This window comes from Mandrillus leucophaeus, unplaced genomic scaffold (assembly GCF_000951045.1).
Source record: "Mandrillus leucophaeus isolate KB7577 unplaced genomic scaffold, Mleu.le_1.0 Scaffold1095, whole genome shotgun sequence".
NCBI classification, from domain to species: Eukaryota; Metazoa; Chordata; class Mammalia; order Primates; family Cercopithecidae; genus Mandrillus; species Mandrillus leucophaeus.
The window spans coordinates 341263-367673 of NW_012099154.1; the positions used below are offsets into that span (position 1 = coordinate 341263).

General features: G+C 35.8%; 1 protein-coding gene across 5 annotated transcripts in view; it reads left to right on the forward strand.

The window, feature by feature from the left end:
* LOC105546240 (chromosome unknown open reading frame, human C11orf30) overlaps nt 1-26411 on the forward strand; it is a 104520-nt gene that overhangs the window by 66706 nt on the left and 11403 nt on the right. For 3 of the 5 annotated variants that reach the window (XM_011989373.1, XM_011989380.1, XM_011989389.1), the window contains 7 exons: nt 788-958; nt 7772-7908; nt 11068-11241; nt 12898-13096; nt 20545-20709; nt 22441-22596; nt 24240-24281. In XM_011989373.1, the coding sequence (XP_011844763.1) occupies nt 788-958; nt 7772-7908; nt 11068-11241; nt 12898-13096; nt 20545-20709; nt 22441-22596; nt 24240-24281 (1044 nt within the window). The remainder of the gene's footprint in view (nt 1-787; nt 959-7771; nt 7909-11067; nt 11242-12897; nt 13097-20544; nt 20710-22440; nt 22597-24239; nt 24282-26411) is intronic. The other 2 variants (XM_011989386.1, XM_011989398.1) reach the window with 1 other exon arrangement.

A 26411-nucleotide genomic window follows, 5' to 3' on the forward strand; every position in this document is an offset into this window, starting at 1 on the left:
GGAATAGCCTTTCTGAGTTACTGGATTTGTGAGAAACTACAACAGACTCATGTAGTTAGCTTTTAATTCCTGTTTGGAGAAAAGAAAAAAGTGTTAGAAATAGTGGGGAAGGATATAAAATCTTTTGAGACACATGAAGAAAAATAGTCTAACAGGTCTAAAGTTGAGGAAATATGTAAATAGAGAAAATTTTAGGCTAAAGAGAAACATTCCTGGCAACTGTAGGCAGCTTTAACTTTAATCTTTACTAAAATGATAGAATAACCAACCCTTTAAAAGATGGATGTGTATTTAGAGGGTAGCAGATTACAAAGCAATGAAAGTTTGTAAAATTTTAGACAAACAATACTGCCTTATTTGCTCAATGCCAACATTGGGTTTGGCACTAAGACAGCATAAAACAGATGCAGAGACCTTAAAATCTATGACAGAAATATCCAAAATACTCTGGCAGGAAAGATGATTAAATTCGTTTCTTTTGGCATAAAACTAGTAGAAGAAGGGTAGTGGAAGAAGGGAACAGAGTTAACTCTACTTTTTCTTGGGTTAGTAATTTGATGCAACACATCACAAAATTTTATGTGTAAAATTAAATTGACTTGGCTGTAGTACTTGCTATATGTGTTGAAAACTGGCTGTAAAATTATAAATTAATGTCTTGACACCTTGAAATTCCATTTTCAAGTTATAGCAATATAGATTATATTGAATTACAGTTAAACTGTATTAGTTATCGTTGTTCTATAAGCAAAGACAACTTTTTCTTTTGGCTTTTCCCTTTCTATAGGCACACAAGCAACCTATACCCGGCCAACAGTGAGCCCATCCATTGGTCGGATGGCTGCAACCCCTGGAGCTGCAACCTATGTGAAAACTACGAGTGGTAGCATCATTACAGTAGTACCCAAATCATTAGCTACCTTGGGGGGCAAGATAATTAGCAGTAATATAGTTTCTGGTAGGTATATCTGAAATATGTTAAAGGTATAGGTGGCCTTCATTGAGAGAAAAATAAAGAACTTGTTTCATTGAAGGATTATATTTGATCTCAGTGTTTTGCTTAGAAATCTAAAGCTTTGTTTTAGTCCTTATGTTTCATGATTAAATATAGTTTTTAGTTTTAATATTCAATATTTACATATAAAGCTTTTGATAGTTTTAAAATGGAAAGAACCTTTAGTTGCTTTTAGTCAGAGTGGAAAGATTATAGTTTATATATGCATAGAGATTTTTCATTTGCAAAGTATTCTCCTATTTGTCAACCCATTCAGACCCCATAACAACTCTGAGGTGGTTGCTATTGTGCTAAATTTACAAAGGAAGATAGATTTGGGTTTAGAGAGAGCAAATTGACCTGTCCAAGACCAATTAGAGTTAGAAAGTGGAAGAATTATTATTTGTTCTAAATATGTTTTTGGGAACATATCTCATAATTTCAATTACTAATGTCACTTTAGTTTATTAAAAATAAAAATATTTGAATAGTTTATTTGCTTTTTACCATTTATATTAACTTTGCTTTTCAGAAATATTTTACTTTAATAGTGAAAGCCAACCGTCTGCCTATTTATTGGTATATGGAAACCATACCTGGTTTTTATTGGCTCATTAATCTCTGCAGTTCTTAGGTTGTGAACCCTAATGTGGAATGTTAACATGGCATCTGTTTTCATCGATTATTATTTTTAATTAAAATGATGTAAATAATCTCTGATTAAGCAAGACTGTAGACTTTAATTGTCTAACATTTTTGTAGACGAGTCATATTTTGTATGCCCCAGGTGAGTTGTTCTAACATTTTAAAGTCAAGGGATTGAAGTTCCTGGCAGTAATTTGATGTTGCTGATAACTCAGGGAGTTAAAAAATAAAAAAGCGAAGTAGAGCATGGTATTGGCATAAAGTGCTATATTTAAAGCTGTTAATTTTGGCTCTACTTTTAAATGTAAGTGAGAAAATCCAATGTTTGCCAGACTGAGGAGGGTGAAACCGGTAGGGAAAGAATCATCGTACTCCAGGTTTTAAGAGGATATTTTAAATAACAGTTAAAACTTAAATTATAATTTATTACTTGACAGTATCTTTACATAGTATAAAGCACTTACTCAAACATTTGTCAAAAAGGGATCATGTATTTCATTGGTAGGTAGTTTTTTATGACCTTAAGGATTTTTCTGTACTTATACATGAATTTGTAGTTTCATATAGCTTGAAGGAATGTTTATATGTCACAAGTCCTCTATTTTCAGACCTAATTCATAATGTAGCTGCTTTGTACCTGGTTAGAGCAATACAAGCAAGCACATTTTCCTAAAAGCAGAGATGTCATTTGAAATTTATGTATCTTATACAGGTATAACGTGTTATCCATCTTTGTATTGAATTATAAAACCGTTCATGGTTAGTTGCTACTTCAAGTGCATGAGTGTACATGAGTAGAGACTTTTCCAGCATTACAGGATATACTTGGCATACAGTTTAAACAACTTTATTCATTGCATGGTGCTCATTACGTCTCTATCTCTGCTTCACTGACACTTTTATTCCAAAGAACTTCTCTTCTTCTGGTTGCTCTAAACTGATCCTGTGTTACATCTCACTGTTCTCTATAAAGACAGTTTTCTTATTTTATAATATTATTGTTGATCTATGATATTGGGATTATAGGTTAGTTTTAAAATCTTTCATTGCCTGTTTATAGTAAACTGTTTATTGTAAGCATTTCATTGCCTGTTTATTGATAAGCCTGGTTGAATGAATTTACACAGTTTTCTGTCTTCATCCATGAGCAGATGCTTTTTCTAGGGTCCCATCTCCCCCAAACAAAAAAGAAGTACTTTCCTTTTTTTTTTTTTTTTTTTAAGACAAAGTCTCACGCTGTTGCCCAGGCCAGGGTGCAGTGGTGTGATTGGCTCATTACAGCGTCAGCCTCCTGGGCTCAAGCAATCCTGATACCTCAGCCTCCCAGGTAGCTAAGACTACAGGCCCACACCGCCATGCTTGGCTAATTTTTGTATTTTTTCTAGAGACAGGGTTTTGCATGTCACCCTGGCTGGTCTCAGACTCCTGAGCTCAAGCGATTTGCCCACCTTGGCCTCCCAAGGTGCTGGGATTACAGCATGAGCCACTGTGTCTGGCTCTTTTCTTAAAATACACTCACACATCTAGCTATAAGAATAGAAGGCTTAAAAAAAGACACTTTCCCTCTCATTGTGGGGGAATTTGGAAACTACAGCAAGGTTCAAGGAAAATTAAAAACCTATGATTTTTACTATCCATAGGACTGTGTTAAAATTTAGGTATATTTTTATTCATTTTTCTATTCATTTATTTGTATAAATGTGTGTGTGTATATATTTTTTTAAATTGGGATCCAATATAGTCAGATTTTATCCTTGTTTCCTATAGTAATGTTATTTTCCCATGCTAGTAAATGTATTTTGACACCCCTCCTCATATTAACCATTTTCTTATTGTAGCAAGTTTTAGGTTGCTTACAGGCTGTCTTGTGTGTGTGTGCGTGGGGGTGTGTGTGTGGCATTATAAATAATTCTATGATGAACATTATTATACATAAATTATTTTGTGGAATTCTTACTTCCTCTGTATAAATATCCTAGGATGCAATTTAATGCTTCCAGAGTACTTTCTAGAAAGATCACTTTGTTCTTTTTATTAGAACAAACAGTTAAATGGAATCCATGACTATCTTTAGAGTTGATTCATAGCTTTTTTTTTTTTTTTTGAGACAGAATCCTGCTCTGTCACCTAGGTTGGAATGTATGTAGTGGTGTGATCTCTGCTCACTGCAACCCCTGCCTCCCGGGTTCAAGCAATTCTCCTGCCTCAGCCTCCTGAGTAGCTGGGATTACAGGCGCCTGCCACGTCGCTCGGCTAATTTTTGTATTTTTAGCAGAGACAGGGTTTCACCGTGTTGGCCAGGATGATCTCAAACTCCTGACCTCCAGTGATCCACCTGCCTCGGGCTCCCAAAGTGCTGGTATTATAGGCGTCAGTCACTGCGCCTGGCCAATTCATATTTTATAGAATCAAATATTTATTTACATGTTTATATATTAGATTGTCAGATTTGTACTTTTTTTGTGAGCTTTGTTGAGGGTTAGATGAATAATTATATTGGATTCTTCAGAGTTGAACTCACTACCTTGATTCTGGGGACATTATGAGAACCTGTGACAATAGCAAAACTTTCATTCTACTGATCTTTAGTACGGTGTCCAGGAAAGAAGCTGTTATTTTTGCACTTTTTCATTCGTTCATTCTTTGAGCAAAGCAACATAAAACCTCACCTAAGAGACCAAGATTATCAGGTAATTTTAGAATCTGTAAATAGAATAGTAAAATCTGAGCCAATAAATTTGTGTTCTTCTTTAAGCCTACCTATTATAATGCCCAAACTTTTACAGGAATCTTTTTTAAAAATAAGAATGCCTGAAATGCATCAATATCATAGTTGATTATTATCCAAATGAGATTTACAGTTATTTGCACCCATTATATCTCGATTGTTTTATAAGTGAAGACTATATAAGTGGGTCCTTCTGATACGCTACAAGCCAGATACTCTGCTGTGTGTTGTGATACAGAGGAATATATGCATGAGTTTTATTATCTGCCCTAAAGAATGCTAAGCAAGTGAACTTGTATAATTCTTGTGTAACATGGGAACGGCAGTCTACTGTGAAAGCACAGAAGGTGACTTTTTTGTAATGAATAATACTTTTTCAATATAATGTAGGTATCCCCTAATATAGAAACATGTTCACTGGAATTTCAGACATTTATAATTGATCATTGTATCAATTATAAATTATATTCTATTTTAATATAATGTTAGACTTGCTTTTCCTTATGCTATTCCTTTTTCTTCTATTTTCTGGCATTTGCCACCCCGCCCACCACATTTTGTTAAGCTTGTGGACTTGGTTTGCAACTATCATATAAACTGAAAAACTTCTGTAATGGAAGGGATTAGACATTTTAGTAGATAAAAATATAATTCATTTGTTAAGCAAGTTTTGTCAAAAAGTGGCCCTTGTACTTTAGCATAAAGTCAAAAACATAGTAAATCATGTCAAAAGAGGTCTGTATGAAACCGTGTCAAAAAGGTCTATAGAGTTACTCACATGTGAGGGATTAAAGTTAATTAAGAGTTAAAGTTAGTATAAGTGAATCATGGGCAGCTTGGTTTTTGAAATTCTTAACAGCTGACTATTTAGAGACTACAAATAAATGGAAAAAGTTGTGAAGCTAGTTCATAGGTTAAAATGCTCTTTTATGTAACCTCAGAGCATGTTACCTTGGACTAATGAAACATTATATAATGGCAAGTATATTATAAAGACATTTTTTGTAGCAGTATTGCCAAAATTAACATATAGCTAGAATATTCTTATTCTTAGTGTAACTTTGTTTAAAAAATTTAAGTAAGGAATATTAAGGTTTTCCAGTGGAAAATAATAAAATTGTGTTTATTTTTTGAAGACATATTACTCATGTTTTTATTAAGTAATAATTCTGTGCTTAGTCATTTGATAGATGATATATAGGCCTGTAGAAGAAGAACTCGACATGCCTCTTTTCATAAGCAGAGGAAATTACAGGAGCAAAAGTAGCATTGGAATTTGTATACTCAAAGACCAATGTGGAAACCAGCACATTAAAGGAGAGGTGTACGTTAGTTAATTCTAAAAATTAAGGTCTGACAAAGCCTGGAAAGCTAGGCAGAGGAGTTTGGGCTTTGTGTGGTAGGTAACGGGAAGCCATAATGAAGAAGTTACTTGTTAGATTAAAGTTTATGGTGTGTACTCTGGAGTACATGCTAATTAGATTAAGATGGTAGATTAAGGGACAGATTATGTATTAATAGGATTTTGAAACATGAGGGAAAGTTAGAACTGGGGACAAAACGGGAAATTAGGGAGTTTAACCAGTTGACATGTTCCAGGTTCTTGGCATGATAAATTTAGTTTTTTAAGAATGTAATTGTCATCCACTGTCCTAAGCACTGAGGAATCATAAAAAGGTACAGTGTGGAGATTAAGGGGCTTTCATCTTGTTGAGAGGTATAGGGAGTTAAGATGGGGAAATAGGCCAAGCCTGCTGGCTCATGCCTGTAATTCCAACAATTTGGGAGGCTGGAACAGGAGGATCACTTGAGGCCAGGAGTTCAAGACCAATCTGGGCAATGTAGTAAGACCCCATCTCTACCAAAAAATACAGAAATTAGCCAGGCATGATGGCACATACCTGAAGTCCTAGGTACCTAAGAGGCTGAGATGGGAGGATTGTGTGAGCCCGAGAGTTGAAGCCTGCAGTAGATATGATCATGCCACTGCACTCCAGCCTGGGTAACAGAGTGAGACCCCGTCTCTCTTAAAAAAAAAAAAAAAAAGAGTCCAGGCACAGTGGCTCACACCTATAGTCCCAACACTTTGTGAAGCTGAGGCAGGAGGATCACTTGAGCCTAAGAGTTTGAGATCAGCCAGGGCAACATAGTGAGACCACGTCTCTACAAAAAATCAAAGAGTAAGGTGGGAGGACCACTTGAGCTCGGAAGGTCAAGGCTGCAATGAGCTGTGGTTGCTTCATTCAACTCCCATCTGGGTGACAGAGCAAGACCTTGCCTTAAAAAAATAAAAATAAAAGTAAAATTTTTTGAAAAAGAGAAGAAGACAAGGAATAAATCAAAGATTTGCACCAGAATTTACATCTGAAGGTTGGAAGGTAGATTTGATAGGTAGAAGAGAAGCCAATTATGGAAGGATGTGTGGGAGAGGGCAAAGTAATACTATGTTTGGATCAGCAGGTATAGACCTATTAGATAGATTTTAATAATTGACAATATAAGTTTATATATGTAAATTAGAGTTTTATCCTCACACTCTCCGGAGTGCTGCAGATTACAGAAGCATACAGTGAATCTGTGACTTGTTTTGTATATCGTTTACTTTGTCTTTTTTGTTTGTTTGTTTTGAGATTGAGTCTCACTCTATAGCCCAGGATGGAGTGCAGTGGCACGAGCTGGGCTCACTGCAACCTCCACCTCCCAGGTTCAAACAATTCTTCTGCCTCAGCCTTCCAAGTAGCTGGGATTACAGGTGCCCACCACCACCCCCAGCTAGTTTTTTTTTTATTTTTAGTAGAGACAGAGTTTCACCAGGTTGGACAGGCTGATCTTGAACTCCTGACCTCTGGTGATCCGCCCATCTCGGCCTCTCAAAGTGCTGGCATTATGAGCGTGAGCCAACCATGCCTGGCCTACTTTGTCTTTTTTAATCACAGAAAAATAATGGCTTATTTCTTTTCATAAATTTTTTCTAGAACCTAGTATTATGTAAATTTAAGTATTTACTTCATGTTCTTTTTTGAAGGGTTTTCCCATCACTTCAGTCACAGATATAATACTGGGTCTGGGGGAAATATATGTCATAGAATAGAGATTCTGATTTGTTTCTTTTAACTAGTCAAAGAATATTGATGGTGAAACTGATGTTTTTTGATTCTGAGTTTTGTGTATAGGTTCTCAGATTCTAAAAAGATGACTGCTTTAAGAGTAAATTCTTAATATTATTTCATTCTGGTATGACTTATAACTTACTATTCCAAGCCTTCATTTTCATCGTCATGACAGCTTTCATGTCATCTAGGAATGACATTTACTATATGTACTAATTGTGTATAATATAAATAGAAATAACCAAGTGTCTCTAGTCCTTAACTCAGGCCTCCTTTTCTTCCCCCTTTTCTAAGGAACAACTACCAAAATCACTACAATCCCAATGACTTCCAAGCCCAATGTGATTGTTGTGCAAAAGACTACAGGAAAAGGAACGACCATTCAAGGCCTCCCGGGCAAAAATGTTGTCACAACGTTGCTAAATGCTGGAGTAAGTAAGAGCTTCAACTGCAGATTTAGCAATTCACAGAGGGTTTAAAGACCAGCTATATAAATATTTGCACAAGGACTTGAGAACCCCGCAATAGCCAGAATGGCTTGATTTACTACTGCTGTGATATAATAACTGTTAAAGCACCACCAACTGATACCATTTTTCACAGTAATTTCTAAAGCATGTTGCTCATACTTGCTCATAGCTAAGTTGCTTGTGACCATGATTTAGATGCTTAGCTTTGTCCAAAAAGAGAATTCCATTGGCTTAACTGTAGGGGGATTTCTGTTGGAGCACTGTTTTATTCCAGCTTATGGTCAATAGATACTGACCTAGTATTTGGCTTAGGGTGGGCAAAGAGAAATATGTGGGATTAAGACTAATTGGTAGGAATTTGTTACTTTCATTTTTTTTTTTTTTTTCATTTTTACCTCTTTGAGCTATTAAAAAATGAAATCAGGCTGGATGTGGTGGCACATGCCTGTAATCCCAGCTGGTTGGGAGGCTGAGGTGGGAGAATCGCTTTCGCCCAGGAATTGAAGACCAGCCTTGGCAACAAAGCAAGACCCCCACCTCTACAAAAATTTATTTAAAAAATTAACCAGGTGTAGTAGCATGCACCTGTAGTCCCAGCTACTTGGGAGGCTAAGGTAGGAGGATCACTTGAGCCCAGGAGTTTGAGGCTGCTATGAGCCATGATCATGCCACTGCGCTCCAGACTGGGCAACAGAATGAGACCTTGCCTCAAAAAAAAAAAAAAAAATCAAGGAAATAACAGATTTATTTATAGTTCTGAAGGCAGTTGGTAGAAGGTTTGGAGTTTGACAAACCAGGGCTTTGTTTCTTTATATTGTAGTTGTTTGACCTTGGGTGACATGTTCAACCTCTCTCATTCTTAATTTCCTCATTTGTACATTGGGGTTGATGATATTTACCAGGGAGGTTGTTTAGTAACTGGTAGCTATTGTGAAAGTGCTTAGAATAGGGCCTGGCACATAAGACATCCTCAATCATTGATTTTCTTCTTCTTGTTATTCTTGGTACTTAACTGTTTTGGCTTGTTAGTGTCCCTACCTTGTCTGACTTCACTAGAACATGGAATGCTATACTTCACTTAAGTAGATCTCATAAAAGCTTCATTGGTAGGGGTCCAGCATTAGATTTTTTCAATGTGTAGGAAAACAGATTGTTCCTAGCCTGAATTTACATAGTAAGCCAAAAGTAAAGCAGGATTAGAATTCAGTTTTTCAGAACCCTTTGTAATGTGGTTTGCAATTTCAAAGAACTTGATATGTAAGAGGGGCTGCTTTGTATTCTAGGCCCTGTGGTCACAAAGATCTGAGAGTCATGTATGATTCATAGCTGTTAGATATCTCTAATAACAACTGTTTGACACAGGCAGTGCTAGTGAAACAAGCAAATCAACATATAAGACCATTTTCTGGGCTGGGTGTGGAGGCTCATGCCTGTAATTCCAGCAATTTGGGAGGCCAAGGCAGGTGGATCACTTGAGCCCAGGAGTTTGAGACCAGCCTGAGCAACATGGTGAAACCCCATCTTTACAAAATTACAAAAATTAGCATGGAGGTGCATGCCTGTTATCCCAGCTACTTGGGAGGCTGAGGTGGAGGATCACTTGAGCCCGGGAGGCAGAGGTTGCAGTGAGCCAAGATCTTGCCACTGTACTTCAGCCTGGGTGACAGAGCAAGACTGCCCCTGCCACCCCTGCCAAAGACCAAGTAGGCACATTCACCTCTACTCACCACTTGCTCACCTGTGCATGCCCACAACACACATCAGAAGAGCTTTTTTGAAAAACAGGCCGCTAGTTGGTTTTGTTTGGCTTGAATGGCTCATCATACTCGGACAGGGTCCATTGAGGTATTTAATAGATAGGTATGCTCACTTGCAAACTAGTGGCTCTTGGCAAATGAACTAGAGCTCTTTCCAGAGATGGCACTGTGAAGAGTATGCGTGTGTTGAAATAAGTAATAACACCATTGGCAGATGCTTCATGTTTCCCTTAAATAATTACAACAGATAGTTAAACTTGTGATTTTTGTAATTATATTTAGCTCTAATTCACAGTGATTGCTTTTTAGCCAGCTCACCTGGGTGCTTTGTGTTTACTGGCTGCTAAGTTTAGATAGGCACATATTTAGATGATGCTGGCTAAAAATTAAGGAAAACTGATGAGGTGCACATTCTCAGATCTTTTCATTTCCGTCTTAAGTTTATGGATTTTAATTTTAAAATTTTTAATAATTTAGTAAAGTCCCTGTATTTGAACTTAATTTAGTTAAGTTCATGTAAAAAGATGTTGATTTCATGAGTGACCAGAAAATGGTACTTAAGAATAAAGTAGATGAAAGCATAGAAAATGATGAAAAGTTAATGGATATAAGCTATCTAGTTAATAGACTAAAAGGATATTAGTAATATATGAATAGTAAAACATAGGAAGCACTGAGTTTTCCCATCCTTTTTTCCTACATATAACCTTATATATTATTAACAATATATAACATTCTTTCCTCATGGCATATGTTCATCAAATTTTTCCTATATATAACCTTAGAAAGAATGTTAATACTTCTGCTGATTTTGCTTGCCCATAGTTTTTCATGTAGACATTCTAATATATATCCTTATAATTTCATATATGTAGAACTTAGGGGATTTATTTTATGTGTGTACATTTAGCTACTGGTATATTGCACAGTAATTTTCTAATTACACAAATATTTATTTCAAATATATTAGAAAATAAATATGTATTTGGGGGATAAGACTTATAATCCCAATTCTTAGAGACAAGCATTAACAGTGTACTATACCTTCTTCCAGAATTTTCTGACTATTATTTGTATTCCAGGAATGGGACAGTGTAATAAGTATTTTTGCATGTGGTAATTTAAAAAAATTCACTCATCAGAGAATAATTAATTCCTTCTTTGGGTAGAAAGTTGGTCAGATGACTTTCTAGATCATTTCGACCAAGTCTAGGATTTTTGATTTCCTGGAAACGTTATACTTTGTTACATAATCTACAGCCCCTTTTTCATCATCCTGGTAAAACCTTACTGATTTTTCAGTGAGAGGACTTATCATTTATATGCATATAAATCTCTTATGTAATCATTGACTTCAATTTAGGGAGAAAAGACTATTCAGACCGTGCCAACAGGAGCAAAGCCAGCTATCCTCACTGCTACAAGACCCATCACCAAAATGATTGTAACGCAGCCAAAAGGAATAGGTTCCACAGTTCAACCAGCAGCTAAAATCATCCCAACAAAAATTGTTTATGGGCAGCAAGGGAAAACACAGGTATGCTGTAAGATATGATGATTTTTCTTGGCTCTTAAATATTTTCAATTCCTAAAATTCCTGGGTAGAAATTTGAAGGGAAAGATCAGCAATCTTTAAGAAATCAGATTGTTAAAAGTTACGTTTGAATGTGTTAATTATTCACGTATCGTCAAAACTTCATTTATCTTTTCAGTACTTTCTTTAAGATACCTAAATGTTTATGTCGTGCTATCAGCAAAGATTATGGGGAAATAATTACCTGGGAATACAATTTGCTGAAGGTGTATTTTGTGATTTGAGGGGGGTGGTTGAGGGAGGATCATAGTCATTCAGAATCACTCAAAGAAAAATATTTACTTTTTATAAGCTACCATGGCCTTCAAAAGCATTTTATTTACTTATAAAATTAGCTTTGCTTGACCCCTTGAACAATAGATAAGCTAGAGATGTATTTATTTTTCAACGAATAGAAGATAAGGGAACTTTTCTGAAAATTTGCCTTGGAATTTGAGGCTCAGGATCTAATCATATGTTGCTAGGCTACTGTTTATTTTGTAGGTATTTTGCTTTTCTGAGAATATCGAGGGAAGCAGTATTAGTTTTGGTTGAGAAATGCCATCCTAGAATTTATATAAGAGGTTTTAATTTACCTATAAACTACTAATTTACTTTTAGAATCTGTTTCCTCAGAATTATAGCCAAATACTTTACATATCTTAAATATATATATATAAGCTTTTGTGACAAGTCCAAATTGCCTATGGAGTTCAATTGTAATAATTTCATTTGCTTCATCATCTAGAGTATGATATAAACCATGTTTTCCTTCTTAACTCTTGGAAATGGGTAACTTAATAGAGTCTGAGAAATTTTAGAATCTTATATATGGTAGAAACAAAAATAATTGTGATGAGTTAATAGTTTTTATTCCGTAGCTCCAATTGAAGTTAACTCCTGGAGTTCAGATTTTGAAGTAGAATGGCCCAGTTTGAAAATTTTCTCCCATTTCACTTGTTTCAGTGTTTTTTACTTTTACCAGGAGTTGATCTAACACATGTTCCATGTTGCTTCTGATAGTTGTCAAATCAGTATTCATCTGGGGTTTCTTCAAAGATTAGTTTAGGTCCCAAGCAAGTTTTACTTTTTGCAGGTGTGTCAATTAGGAATTTGATTTAGTTTCTAATGAAGAAAAAAGAAATAAAAAAAAACTTGAAGAACACTGGCTCAAATAGATTAGGGTTTTATTTTTATTATATTAATAAAAGTTCAGAGGGAGGAAGTCCTGGACTGATATTGCAGCACAAACATTCCACTGGGAATCTAGACTCCTTGTGTCTTTTTGTTCTGCCATCCTCAGCTTGTGGATATCATTTTACTATATAGTCTACAGATTTTAAAATGACTTCTGAAGTCATAGGAAAACAGGCACAAAGGTTCTTGTCAGAATTATGGCTGTTGCAGTCTGGCATGTACCACTTTAAAACACTGTATATGGCTTACACTGTAATTTGTCTGTAGATTGAATTACTCTTTGATGAACAATACTGTGCCTAAAAAGCATAATTTACAGAATATTTTCCATACCAGGAAAATATCAGTTTATGACCTAGAAGTTTAGCATTTTTAAATCATGTTCTAAAATTTTATCTCAGTATATTTCTGCTTTTCTCCTAGGTTCTTATTAAACCCAAACCAGTGACTTTTCAAGCGACAGTCGTTAGTGAACAAACAAGACAACTAGTAACAGAAACATTACAGCAAGCATCCAGGGTAGCAGAGGCTGGTAATTCATCTATTCAGGAAGGAAAAGAAGAACCACAAAATTATACAGATAGTAGTTCCTCTTCTACAGAGTCCTCCCAGAGTTCCCAAGGTAAGATCTATTTTACTTCTGATTTATATAAGTACTACTGACATAGTGCCTGAGTTCTAAAATAGAGGTTTTAGAGGTTGCTTCTACGCATTTCACAACAAATTTGTATGCTCTGTCGATTCTTTTGGCTTTATTTTTGTTGTTGTTTGATGTTAAATCGGTGAGCTGAAATTTTATTTTTGGTAAAGGTTACCATTCTTTCCTGCATGGAATGTGTTCATCAAATAATTAACTTTAGATGATGAATCTGTCAGGTAGGTAATATTAAACTGGATAGAGTTATGATTCCCAGACGGTAATTTTCATATTCTTCCTCTCTGGTTTCGGTAAGTAGGAGAAAAAGTATGCAAAGAAGTGAATATATATTTTGAAATGGTTGTTGCTATACCCTGAGAAAGAATCAAGGTGGTCAGAGGTAGACTGTAAGTGGGCTGTAAGTAGGGTGACTATACATTCCTATTTGCATGGGACAAGTCCTAGTTTATGTTGTTCTGGCACAATTATTAAAGTACTCCCTTTCACTCTGAAAAGTATCCCAGATAATCATATGGTTGTCCTAATTATACGGAAGGAACTATGAAGCTAGATTCTACAGCAGGAAACTCTTTGTCCGCAGTGCTGTTTGAATTATGTTACTTTTCTAGGAAATCTCTTGAAGTAAGCTCATGATCATAAGCTTTGAGACCTTCTACAAATCTAGTACTCATGTCTCTCAGTTATCTTAATTGTTCTTATTGTTGGGTGGTACATTTATGTTTGTGCTTATGTACTCTGATGCATCTAAGCAAAGCTGTTTATCTTCCCTTGTTCTTTCCACACTCTCTCCATTCCCTCTCTCTGCCTCCCCATTATTCTCTCTGGAGTGCTTTCTTAGCAACTTCACTTTTCTTATACACAGTCTTCAGATTGTGCAAACACTAGTATTTTAACTCTTTGGTGGAGTCTTCCCAGATTCGTTTTACATGGTTCACATTGCTGATTAGTCCATTAATTCAATTTGACAATTATTGATTAGTTTATACTACATACTAAGCATTATGCTAGACCCTACAGAGGAGTACAATATAGTTCTTGCCCTCTAGGAGTATAAAATCTAGATCTAGAATAGAGGATTTAAAAAATACACATACAGCTCTAGTATAAGAATTTTATTAGTAACAAATAAAAAAATGCCAAAGACTGAAAGTTGACACTCCAGTGAGGAGAGGACAGGATAAGAAAGCATTCAAAATGTCCTTTGAAAATTCATCAATTAAAAATAAATGAAAATGTTGATTTTAACAAACATAATATTGCCCTCATTATAGAGAGTGGATAGTTTCCTTCAGCATATTTTCAGTGATAGTAATATTTTCTGAATCTGTTTGCTAAGATGGACTTTATCATTCTGTATTGACTATGAGTCAATTATCTGCTGGTTACACTTGATTGATGCTTATTCTCCAATCATTTCTTTTGGTATGCAGTTTCTTGAGCAATACTGGCCTTTTTTGCACTCAAGATATATTTTCAAAGAGGGCAGATAAAATGTTTGGTATGAGTTGGTGCAAAAAGGGGGCATGAACAATAGAAGTTTGTATATACATAATCCCAGGTTATCCTTTGAAATTGTTAGTCCTTTCCTAAGAGATCTGTGAACCAATTAGTACTTCCCAAACATGCTATTTCATTAGTTGAATCTTTAGGGGTTGTTTTTTTTTGTTTTTTTTTTTTTTTTTGAGATGGAGTTTCACTCTTGTTGCCCAGACTAGAGTGCAGTGGTGCGATCTCAGCTCACTGGAACCTCCGTCTCCTGGGTTCAAGCGGTTCTCCTGCCTCAGCCTCCTGAGTAGCCGGTATTACAGGCACGTGCCACCATGCCTAGCTGATTTTTTGTATTTTTAGTAGTGATGGGGTTTCATCATGTTGGCCAGGCTGGTCTTGAACTCCTGACCTCAAGTAATCCACCCACCTTGGCCTCCCAAAGTGCTGGGATTATAGGCGTGAGCCACTGTGCCCGACCGAATCTTCAGTTTTTATTCTAAGAATGGGACATAAGTTTGTGTCTTCTGTTTTTATTTCTTCTATTAGGTTGGTGCAAAAGCAGTTGCCATTACTTTTAATGGCAAAACTGCAATTACTTTTGCACCAACCTAATATATCTTTCATTGTATATTACTTTTTAAAATATTCTATAACAGAAAATTTCACAATTTAGAATAGGCATAGTTGACTGTAAAGCAGATTTTTATAATCTGTTTTCTCCTCCCCTTATCGCCTTGTATAGCTGCTTACTACATTCTTACAAAGACTAGGTCTGGGAATATATATGCTGTGATTTAAAGAGAAAGGGATTAAGATGTTGGTTAGTCTCAGGTCATGCTGATTTTCAAAGTATGTGAGAATATTCCTACTTATTAGGAATGTAAGTACTATATAGCAGTTTATTTTTCTGTTACATTGTTGCTTTTGTAGTTTTTAGCCACTTTTTTCTTTTTAAAGTGACCTTTTCTTTTGATATAATTTCAAAATTACTGAACAGTTGCAAGAATAATAAAAAGAACTCCTGTGTATACTCTTTACCTAGACTCACTACTTATTTACGTTTTGCCACATTTACTTTGTTGTTGATTCTCTGCCCTCCTTCTGCTGTGTGTGTGTATATTTTTAAAATTTCTTAACCATGTGAGAGTAAGTTGAGCGATCATGTTTCTTATATTTACTTAAATTTGTAGGCCTATATTTCTTAAGGATTCTTCTTTGTATGACTAAGATACAATTATCAAAGTCAAGAAATTTAATGTTATAGTAATATTATCTAATTTACAATCCATATTCAAATATCGTTAATTAGCTAATAATATTCTTTATGGTTTTCACCTGTACTCAATAAAATTCAGGTAGATACACTGCATTTAGCTGCATTTAACTGTCATGGTTTTTTAATTCTCTTTAACCTGGAATAGGTCCTCAGCCTTTCTTTGTATTTCTTGACTTTGATATTTGAAGAGTGTAGATCAGTTACTTTGTGGAATATTCTTCAGTTTGGTTTTGTCTGATGTTTCCTCATGATTAGATTCATCGGGAATTCCACAGATAGGATGTTATATCCTCAGTTTTATCAGGAGAAACATGATGCCAGCTTGTCCCAGCATAGATGACATTCACACTGATCACTTGGTTAAGATGATGTCGTCTGGTTTTCTCCACTATGAAGTTAACATGTTTCCCTTTGAGACTAATAGTAATTTGTAGGAAGGTCCATGATATAAATATCGTGTTCCTCATCAAACACTTATCCAGTAGTTTTAGCATCCGTAGATGATTTTCCTAAGTCCATTATTCTTTGCACATTTAATGGTTGGCATTCTACTCTAAGGAAAAATCAATCTTTTCTTGACTTCAGGTCCTTTTTCTGGTGACTTCTGCTACACAAGTCCTGGAATAAGGACAACGTAAGCCAAGAGAATGCCTTGATTCCACTTGTGGTTTCTGAACTTCACCTACTGTCCTCCACCCCGAAGGAAGAGAAATTTTTATTCCTCAACTGTCTCCTTATAGGCTAGAATATCATCACCCTATTTTGAGACTTTCCTTGATCACCCTGCGAGGATTCATTCTTCTATGTTAAGCTTCCAATATTGCTTTGTGCATCAGCTCTTTTAACATTGACCATTTTATTTTGTATGTTTTGTTTGTTTGTGTATTATAATTGTTTTCTTTTCAACTAAGCTACTAGCTTCTCAAGCTTAAGGATCATATTCATCTTCATACATATCTGGTATTTATCAAAGAGTTCAGTTAGGACTGAGAAGATACTCAGTAAAAATTTCACCGAATGAAAAAGTAGCAGAGCATCTACCATAATAACTGTGGCATTGGGTTAAGCTGCACTTTATAAACTCATTTTTGTTGCCTGAGTCCAAATTTTTTTTTTCTGGAGTTCCCCCTAACCTTGTGAGTGGGCCTGTTAAGTAGTAAGTAGTATACACCTAGATATGGATAGATAACTAGGTGACCAAACCTAATGGATTAAGGCCATCCTTGCCTTGGTCACTTACTGAAGATCAGATCATGCATCATATTGTTCCTGTGCTTTTTTTCCTAAATAGGCTTTTTCCCCTTTCTCATTTGGGAATGGGGTAGCCTAGAACGTATTTGGGAATGTGTTCCAGATTTTTTTTAAACAAGTATTAAAGATTATTTATATTATACTTTGTTTCCAAAAGGTTTTAAGGTGGATTAAAATACAAGATTATATTAAGTGAAGTGGAAGAAAATGAGACAAAACCAAGGGCAGAGATTTATGATGGAATAAGGCATGAGTTAAGTATAAAAATGTATCTTGTAAAGACATTGCTTTGAGTAAGTCATAAGTCAGTTTCTAGAATGATTTCTTTCTTAAGTTTCATGATCTCAGTAGGTCAAGGTGAGGGTGGGGAATAAATCCAGGTTGAGCAGAAACATACTTATTGCAGAACTTTTCAGAGCAATTATGTGCTAATATGTATATGAAAGATGAAGAGTGGAAGATACAATATAAAATGTTCCCCAACTTTTTTGACCATGGAACCCTTTTTTGCAGAACATCTTGAGGAACAAATGTTCTCTGGAACATTTTGGGCCTTGCTGTCTAGGCAGTTAAATACTGTGAAGTCCTTGAGCTTTTTATGACAGTGCTTCAGAGGGAAGGTGTATATTACATCGTAAAAGGGATATAGATATCTTAGGTTTAATTTAGAAGCAATGATTTAGGTGTGTAAGGTATTTGGAATCACTTTGTATGAGCAATAGTTGGTGGAAACAGGATATTTATCATGAAGAAGAGAAGATGGGGATGGGTTGGATTGGTGGGAACATAGGAGCTTTTGTCAGTTATCTTCAGGACTGTGATGTGGAAGAAGGAAAAGAATTGGTCTTTGTGGATACAGGAACAGACAATAGAAGTGCTAAGTAGAAGTCACAACAAGACCTGTTTCTACTCAATATGAAAAAACTTTCTGATTGTCATAACTGTGCAGAGTTGTAAGGCAACTGTCTTAGAAAGTAGTGAGTACTTTGGTGCTAGAGTTCTCAGACCCATGGGAACACTGTGAAGATTTTAGTATAAGATTGATGGCAGCATTAGACAAACTTTAAGATCACTTCTAATGGAGAAGTCTTAAGATTCTATGAAAGCATGATATAGGCCATTTATAATAGAGACATAGGAGATATTCTTCTACAGAGATGTCTGAGTCTGCCTTTGAGTATAATGCTAAAGTGTATATCTCTAGTATCTAATATGTAGTAGGTATCCAATAAATACTTGTTCAGTTCAGAAAGACATCTGAGGGACAGAAGGCTACCATCTGCAAGAGACGCAGGAAGTCTAGATGAGTGCACACTGCATAAGCACGTGTCACTGGTGAGATCAAGCCCCTGATTTCCTAGTCATTGCATTCCATGACTTGATAGACAGTAGATTCATTTAGGTCTAAGCATAAGCCAAAAGTAGGAGAGAGAATCATTTAAAGACGGGTTTTCAAGTAGGTTCACACACTCATCTTGTGTCACAGGGTTGCTACAGTGATACTTATGATGGTCAGCTGCTCTTTCTAAGTATAGACAGAGATGTAGCAATCTCTCTAGTACCTACAAGGTGATGTTGTTTGGGATAATGGTCTTTGATAGATGCTCTCCTATGGAAATTTGTTTTCCCTTTTTCCTATCTCTTTCTACCTTATTTCTATAAACACAATCCCTGCCTTTTTGTGGATATTCAGTGTGTCTTGTAGGGTTGGGTTGCAAAGTCATTCTTTGCCTATATCATTATGAAATTTTCTTAAGTTTGAGAGCTTAAGTTATATAAAAGGAATGATTTCATAATGTAATAAATTCTCTTAAGTTTAAATTCTACCTATCTACTTAAAATGAATAAATAAAAGCTGCTCTGTGCTTCACATGGCATTTGATATTCCAGGATAGCGTCCAGTCTTCTGTATTTTTGGGGAAGTTTAATGGAAAATTATTTGTCTTTAGTGTGGCATATATTCTACCTGGAGTTTTGGGGAGAAAAATGTAGTTTGTTCATGGTAATTAAAAATTCTAGATCTATTGTATATTGATTTTGTTTTTTTCAGGAAGGCTGTTTTGTTGGAAGAGTTGTTCCCCTTGCCCCAACATTTTTCAACAACTTTGTGGCTTTAAAAAATATAAGGTTCATAGAGGGTTAAACGTTTATTATATTTATTCTTGTTTTGGGAGCTACTTGAATTCTTTTCATTCTTCTGTGATGCTTTCACTGACCATCCCAATTCAAAGCAGCCTCTTACTTTCTATTTGTCTTGTTTGCCTAATCGTTTGATATTTGCCCGAAGCTACAAAGCCATATATCTTTATTTGCTGTTTCCTCCATTATAATCTGAATTTAGAAGAAGGAATCATGCCTTTATATCCTTCACAATTTCCTCTATGGTGTCTTGGACAAAGGAGTTTAGGAAGTTCATAATAGTCTAGTCTAACTTGCTTATTTTATAGGTGGAAAACTGAAAAAATAACTTGTTGCTTGATTTGATGCACATGTAGTATTTATATGTGTACCTGTATAGCATGAATATAATAAGCCTTGGATTAGAGCTATAACTTATTTTGAAACTAACAAACGGTCTTAGAATTGAGAACTTACAAGCTACAAAGAAACAATAATAACATTTCTATTGGCCTTCATAGTTTATAAAGCTCATTTCCATGTATCATTTCATTGCATACTCAGAAATCCTATGAGGAAGAGAGGTAACTTTATTCCCATTTTAGAAATAGTGAAACTAAGACCCAAAGAATCAACTTGCTAATAATTGATATAGTTGGGGCTATAACCCACGACTTTGAGCTCCAGATGTTACACTTGTCCTGTTGTATCATGCTGGTTCTAGGTCATCTGTCTTTTCTTGCTGGCAGTGAACAGGATTTCCTTCAGTAATTCAGTCATCCAGTAAGTGTTGACAGAATGCTCAGGCTGTAATACAACACATATTTTCAGGTGCATTGGAGAAAGTAAGACTCCTACAGCATTTTGTTCTTACTGTACACAAACACGCACTCACCTACACATATGCATACCTATTTATAATAGCAATTATCACATTGAATTGTAATTTGTCTTTTTACATGTCTGTCTCCCCAACCAGACTATGTGCTTCTTGAGCATCCTCTGATTATTCTGTGAGCTCCTTTAAATCTTCAATGCCATATCTAGATTCTGGCACGTAAGTGTCCAGTTTGTGGAATCAATGAATGAGTGAATGAATGAGTGAATTCAGAAGTGAAAGACATTATGCCCTCTAGGGGCTTATAGTCTTCTTGGGGAGATAAAGCATGTAATTTACAATAAATAGAAAGATAAACAAACAGACAAAAAAAAATTGTTTTTTTTTTTTAAGAGAAACTTTGTTTATAGGGTTTGTTTTTTTTTAACTAATATAAAACAGATTCCCAGCCTGTAGTTCATGTAATTGCTTCCCGGCGTCAGGATTGGTCAGAACATGAGATTGCAATGGAGACTAGCCCTACCATAATTTATCAGGATGTATCCAGTGAATCACAATCAGCTACTTCAACAATCAAAGCTCTGTTAGAACTCCAGCAGACAACAGGTATGAATTCACATGCTCAACTGAATGAAGCATGTTTTCTCTAGAGACGGGTTGTGCTAAAATACTACCACTGTTATGATTATTACTATTATTTATTATTATTATTATTGCTATTATTTGAGCACATTTCCCCCCTCTGGACTTGTCTATAATCATTGGTACAGTCTGGTTTACTTGTTCAATAAGATGTGCACAGGAATATTGAAGTACAAATGGACTATCTGTAGAAAGGAGAAAAAAAATTGACAGCTCTGTCTTCTTTGTCTCTTGCTTAAAATGGAGAGTCCTATTGTTTCTTAGCACCAGAAAGGAGTAGTTCTATCACTTGTAAGCACAAGGCTAGATACAGTACAGTTGCCACTTGCATTTAAGAGTAGCAGGAGGCAGATTGAAGGGCCTTGCCATCCTCCTTGATATTGGTAAAGCACAAAACACCTTTAGTGGCCCTTGCTAACATTCTGATTTGTTTTAATTTTATCTTCAGACTTATTTCTTTGAATAGTATAGGTTAGCCACTTGAGCTGTCATGCAAAGTTGTCCTCATATAACAAGATCCTATCAGTATTTCTAATTACTAAATATCTTTGATAAACTCTAGAACAAACCTGTGGAAGTTGTACTGACTTTTCTACTATAATAGGTCAAAGATTTTCAGAGTATTTAAATGACCTTAGCAATTATGTCATCCAACTCTTTCATTTTATGGATAACTAAACTGAGATCTAGAGAGGTTATCCAGCTGATTAGTGGCAGAGTGAGACTCATCTTTTGGTTCCTAGTTCAATGTCCTCTCTACTCGTAGGGTGACTTTTGTATTTTTGTTGTTGTTGTTTTACTTATTTTGTTTAATTGTTTCGATTTTTGTCAGGTTATGTACTCAGTGGGTGTGAACATTCAGTGGACTTAGTTACTGGTTACCGTTTCTTGTAACTTCCACCTTGTTTGATCCAAAGATTACTAGCATTTAATGTAAGTCTTTGGTTCATCCTGTCGGTGTTATTTTTGACCTTAGGGATTTCTTCAGTTCTTTGTCATTGACATACTCAGCCATTTCTGTTAATGCCTTATAGAGGTGGGGACTTTGAACACATAGATTTTGTAGAAAAGTTGATAACAAGGTATATAGAAAGTGAATCTATTCATGGAAATCATTCTGATTCCAGACTGTTGTATCAGACATTTTTGTAGAAACAGAGAAGCCATTTTTTTCTAACCATGAAAATTTGTATTCTTTAGGAGTTGTTGAAGATATTGTAACATTCATTTGGAGATATCTTGGATTTTTAATAGCGCATATTAAACTGGTCATTGTGTTGTGCTATTCTGGGTAGATATGTCCTAGAGCAAATCATATTATGTACTACTTATTCACCCTTTGTTTTTAGGTTGATGAACTCAAGGCCACAGGGAATACCTTGAGGAAGGGTATAGGAAATACCTTAAGGAGTGTGTACAAGAGAAAAATTCAGTTGTTTGGCTTAGAGATAAAAAAGAGATGATTTTTGTGTTATTGTATGTGAGTCCTTCTTACTAGGCTGCTGAGTATGGTTATGCAAGTTGTGCACTAAACAGCCATACATAGCAATCTGCTTTTTTCTTTTCAATTCAGTGTCTACTTAGTCACTGCAAGTGTGGCACCCCAGAGGTCTGGTTCATTATTCCTGTGGACAACTCTGGTTTTGGTACTTGTTTGTAATAAAAGTTAACTTTTCCCCTGACTTTTTTATGCAGTAAAGGAAAAATTGGAATCTAAACCAAGACAACCCACTATTGACCTGAGTCAAATGGCAGTGCCTATTCAGATGACCCAGGAAAAGAGACATTCTCCTGAGAGTCCATCAATTGCTGTGGTAGAGTCAGAACTAGTAGCTGAATACATCACTACTGGTAGGTGTCCTCTTAAAACATAGTATTAAGGTAGGAGAACTACCTTTCTGGATTTCATGGGATGATTGTTTGGGGGGAGAATATATTCTTTATATTTTTAGCTTTTTTCCTGTTTGTTTTCAGAGCAAATTCACAACATCCTTGGGATTTACCCTGTTTTTAATGACTAGGAAAAAAAAATAGGATGTTACAAAGTTTGTAGGTAATATAAAACTATAAGTCAGCCATAAATAACAACTGTGAATATACAGCAACAGTTGTAGGGAGAGGATAAAGTATCTTTTGTCTAAGAATGAGTTTTGCTTTTTGTTTGTTTGTTTGTTTGTTTTTTGAGACAAGGTCTAACTCCCATCGCTCAGGCTGGAGTGCAGTGGCGCAGTCATGACTCACTGCAGCCTCAACTTCCTGGGCTCAGGTGATCCTCCTGCCTCAGCCTCCTGAGTAGCTGGGACTACAGGTGTGTGCCACTATGCCTGGCTAATTTTTTGTATTTTTAGTAGAGATGGGGTCTTGCCATGTTGCCCGGGCTGGTCTTGAATTCCTGGACTCAAGAGATCCGTCCACCTTGGCCTCCCAAAGTGCTAGAATTACAGGCATGAGCCACTGCGCCTGGCCTCGAATAAGTATCTTTATGCATCTAGATTTTTTAGTTTTGTGGGAAGGTGAGTCAAGGGGGAAAGAAGAAGTAAAATCCAGTCCTTTTAATATTTTTCAAAAAGTAGAAAACCTTAGCCAGGTGTGGTGACTCACGCCTGTAATCCCAGCATTTTGGGAGGCGTATGCGGGCAGATTGCTTGAGGTCAGGAGTTTGAGACTAGCCTGGCCAACATAGCGAAACCCCGTCTCTACTAAAACTACAAAAATGAGCTGGGTGTGGTGGCGCTCGCCTGTAGTCCCAGCTGCTCGGGAGGCTGAGGCGCGAGAATCCCTTGAATCCAGGAGGTGGAGGTTGCAGTGAGCTGAGACTGTGCCACTGCACTCCAGCCTGGGTGTCAGAGGGAGACTCTGTCTCAAAATAAAAACAAAAACTAGCCAGAAAACCCTTAAATCCATGTAAATACTTACAAGTTCTGGTGGAAAGCAGATTAGGTATTTGTTTAAAATGTGGTCTGGCAGAAAAACACTGAGATTTTTAGATGGCATATATAGAGAAATAAAACAAGATATATTATTTCTGTCCTATTCTGATTAGACCACACCTGGAATACTGCTTTCTCTTTTGAACACTTTATTACCTTGAAATTTGAAATAGTTCAGGGAGTAGTAATGTGAATAATTAAAGGGTTTAAGAGAGATGACTTATGAGGCAATATGTAGAGGACTCCTATCTTAAGTTTTCTTTAGCAGTGATTCAAGGAGAACATAAAGTTACAGATATTTGAAGGACATAAATACCAAAGAGAAAAGGAATTCTTTGGCATCATTTTAGGAGATAATATTATTAAGACTAATGGATTAAAATTGCCAAAGGGGAGAATCCAGGTAAGATATGGAAAGCCATCTAGAGTTATTTAGCAGAAAGCTAATTAAAGCAGAGGCCAGTATTCTGGGGAACTTAATGTTAACCTCTGGGGGTAGACTAGATTATTGCATGGTGAACGGATGAAAAGACCTATGATTTCTTCCCTTACTTATCCTTTCAGAACGCACTGATGAGGGGACAGAGGTTGCTTTTCCCCTTCTAGGTAAGTGGTGTGCATCCATTTGTAGTATCACTGAAGGTAAAAGATGATTGTTTTGGGGGGAACCACTTAAATGGATGCGCTCTACTCTCATCTGGTAGAGGAAAGGTAAGCTCCACTTAGTGAAAGGAAGAGAGATTTTTCTTTTGTAGAATAGTGGAATTCTTTCTCAGAAATGAGCATTTTGACAGTGGGAAAGAGTTCTTTAAAATAATAAAAATGACTGTTTTATGGTGTTTATATGGCCCAGTTAAGGTCACTTCAGCTATTTTCCAAGTGTTTATTCTGTGACCTTCTTCCATAATCTCCACCCATGATATCCACAGCCATATTGAGCATTTGTTTGAATTAAAAGCCAGCTGCTCTGCTTGACCTGCCCTTTGTATCATTCTGCAGTGGGTACTAGTTCTCTCTAACTTTCCTGAACTCTGGAGAATTACCGTGAAGTAATTTATAGTTGAAGGAGAATTATTTTTAAATAGACTTAGTTGATCTTTTTAAAATCCATTTCACTTCTTAATAAAAAAATGCTTAATGTAATAATTATGAAGATTAGTATGGGTGGTAGAAGTGTTCCATATAATCTGATAATTTCATCTGAAATATTTATTTTCACATGTCATTCATTTCTGATGCTTTCATTTAAATACTATTAATTTGCTTAATTTTAATATTATAATTTGTTTTTTCTACTCAGTCATATTGTAAATTACTTCAGTCATTGTTGTTTTAATGTAAACCTTGACTATCTTGACTATCTTTTTTTTGGTTCTGTTGAGTACATGTGGAAGATTTTGTTAACTCACATAATTTAACATGTGCATACAAAGCATCCTGTGAAATACTGTAAAATAGTACAGTACATTTATAAAAGAATACTGGTAATACTGCTTATACTCTCAAATCACATGTAGATATATGTATAGCAACAATAGAAACACTGCATTTGTGAATATGGATAGAATGTGTCATAAAAAATAAATAAAGCCTATTTATATTTCACTGGATAGTTTCAAAGTTAGTCCTTATAATACATAAATGGCATTTTTACATTGATTTCCATAGTGATCATCTTACTCTTGAACACCCCACTATGACTTTTCTAAACAGGAAATAAGTGCTATTTGAAATTATAGATCGGGGTATATGAATATTAGAATCTTGGATTACTGAGTTTCAGTAATCCTAAAATCCTTAGCTAATTTACAGATATATTTTTATCTGTTTCTAATTCAAAGGGTTAGTTTCCCAGTAATCATATGCATTTTTAAAGCTCTGTGGACTGTGTAAAAAGTTGAAGTTGAGGCCGAGTATAGTGGCTCATGCCTGTAATCTCAGCACTTTGGGAGGCCGAGGTGGGCGGATCACTTGAGGCCAGGATTTCAAGACCAGCCTGGCCGTAATGGCAAAACCCTGACTCTACTAAAAAGTACAAAAATTAGCCTGGTGTGGTGGTGCACACGTGTAGTCCCAGCTACTCAGGAGGCTGGAGGCATGAAAATAGCTTGAAACTGGGAGGTGGAGGTTGCAGTGAACAGAGATTGTGCTATTGCACTCCAGCCTGAGTAACAGAGCAAGACTGAGTCTCAAAAATAAATAAATAAATGAATAAAAATTTGAAGCTGAAGCTGGTAAAATTTGATAGAGTGGTTACTTCATGGGACCTTTGTAGCAATAGAATAAGAAGCAGGGATGTTTTCTATGCTGCTTGCTTATCCATTTGTGCCAGGTGAGCTAAATTTGAGATGATAGAACAGATTTTTCTATTCTTTTGTTAACTCTTTATATTTGTTTAGTACTTTATAGTTTAAGGACAATTTTTCAATGTGTTACTTCATTTGGTCCTCTTCTAGATAGAAACAGCAAGCTTTTATTATCCCATTAAAAGAAAATCAATCAAACAAAACAAAACCTCAAGTTTTAGAGGCTAATAGAGGATGAGTGACCTCTTCAAATTCACTTGGCTCTTTGGTAGTAGAACAGAACAGGATCCAAGTGTGATTCTTGATTCAGTTTATTTTCTGCAGTATCACCCAGACCTTTAGATTTTTAGGAACTGTAAGGTTGTGAGACAGAATCACTTAATACAAAGGAGTGAATGCTACTAATGTTTTTATTGCATGTAGAACTGAG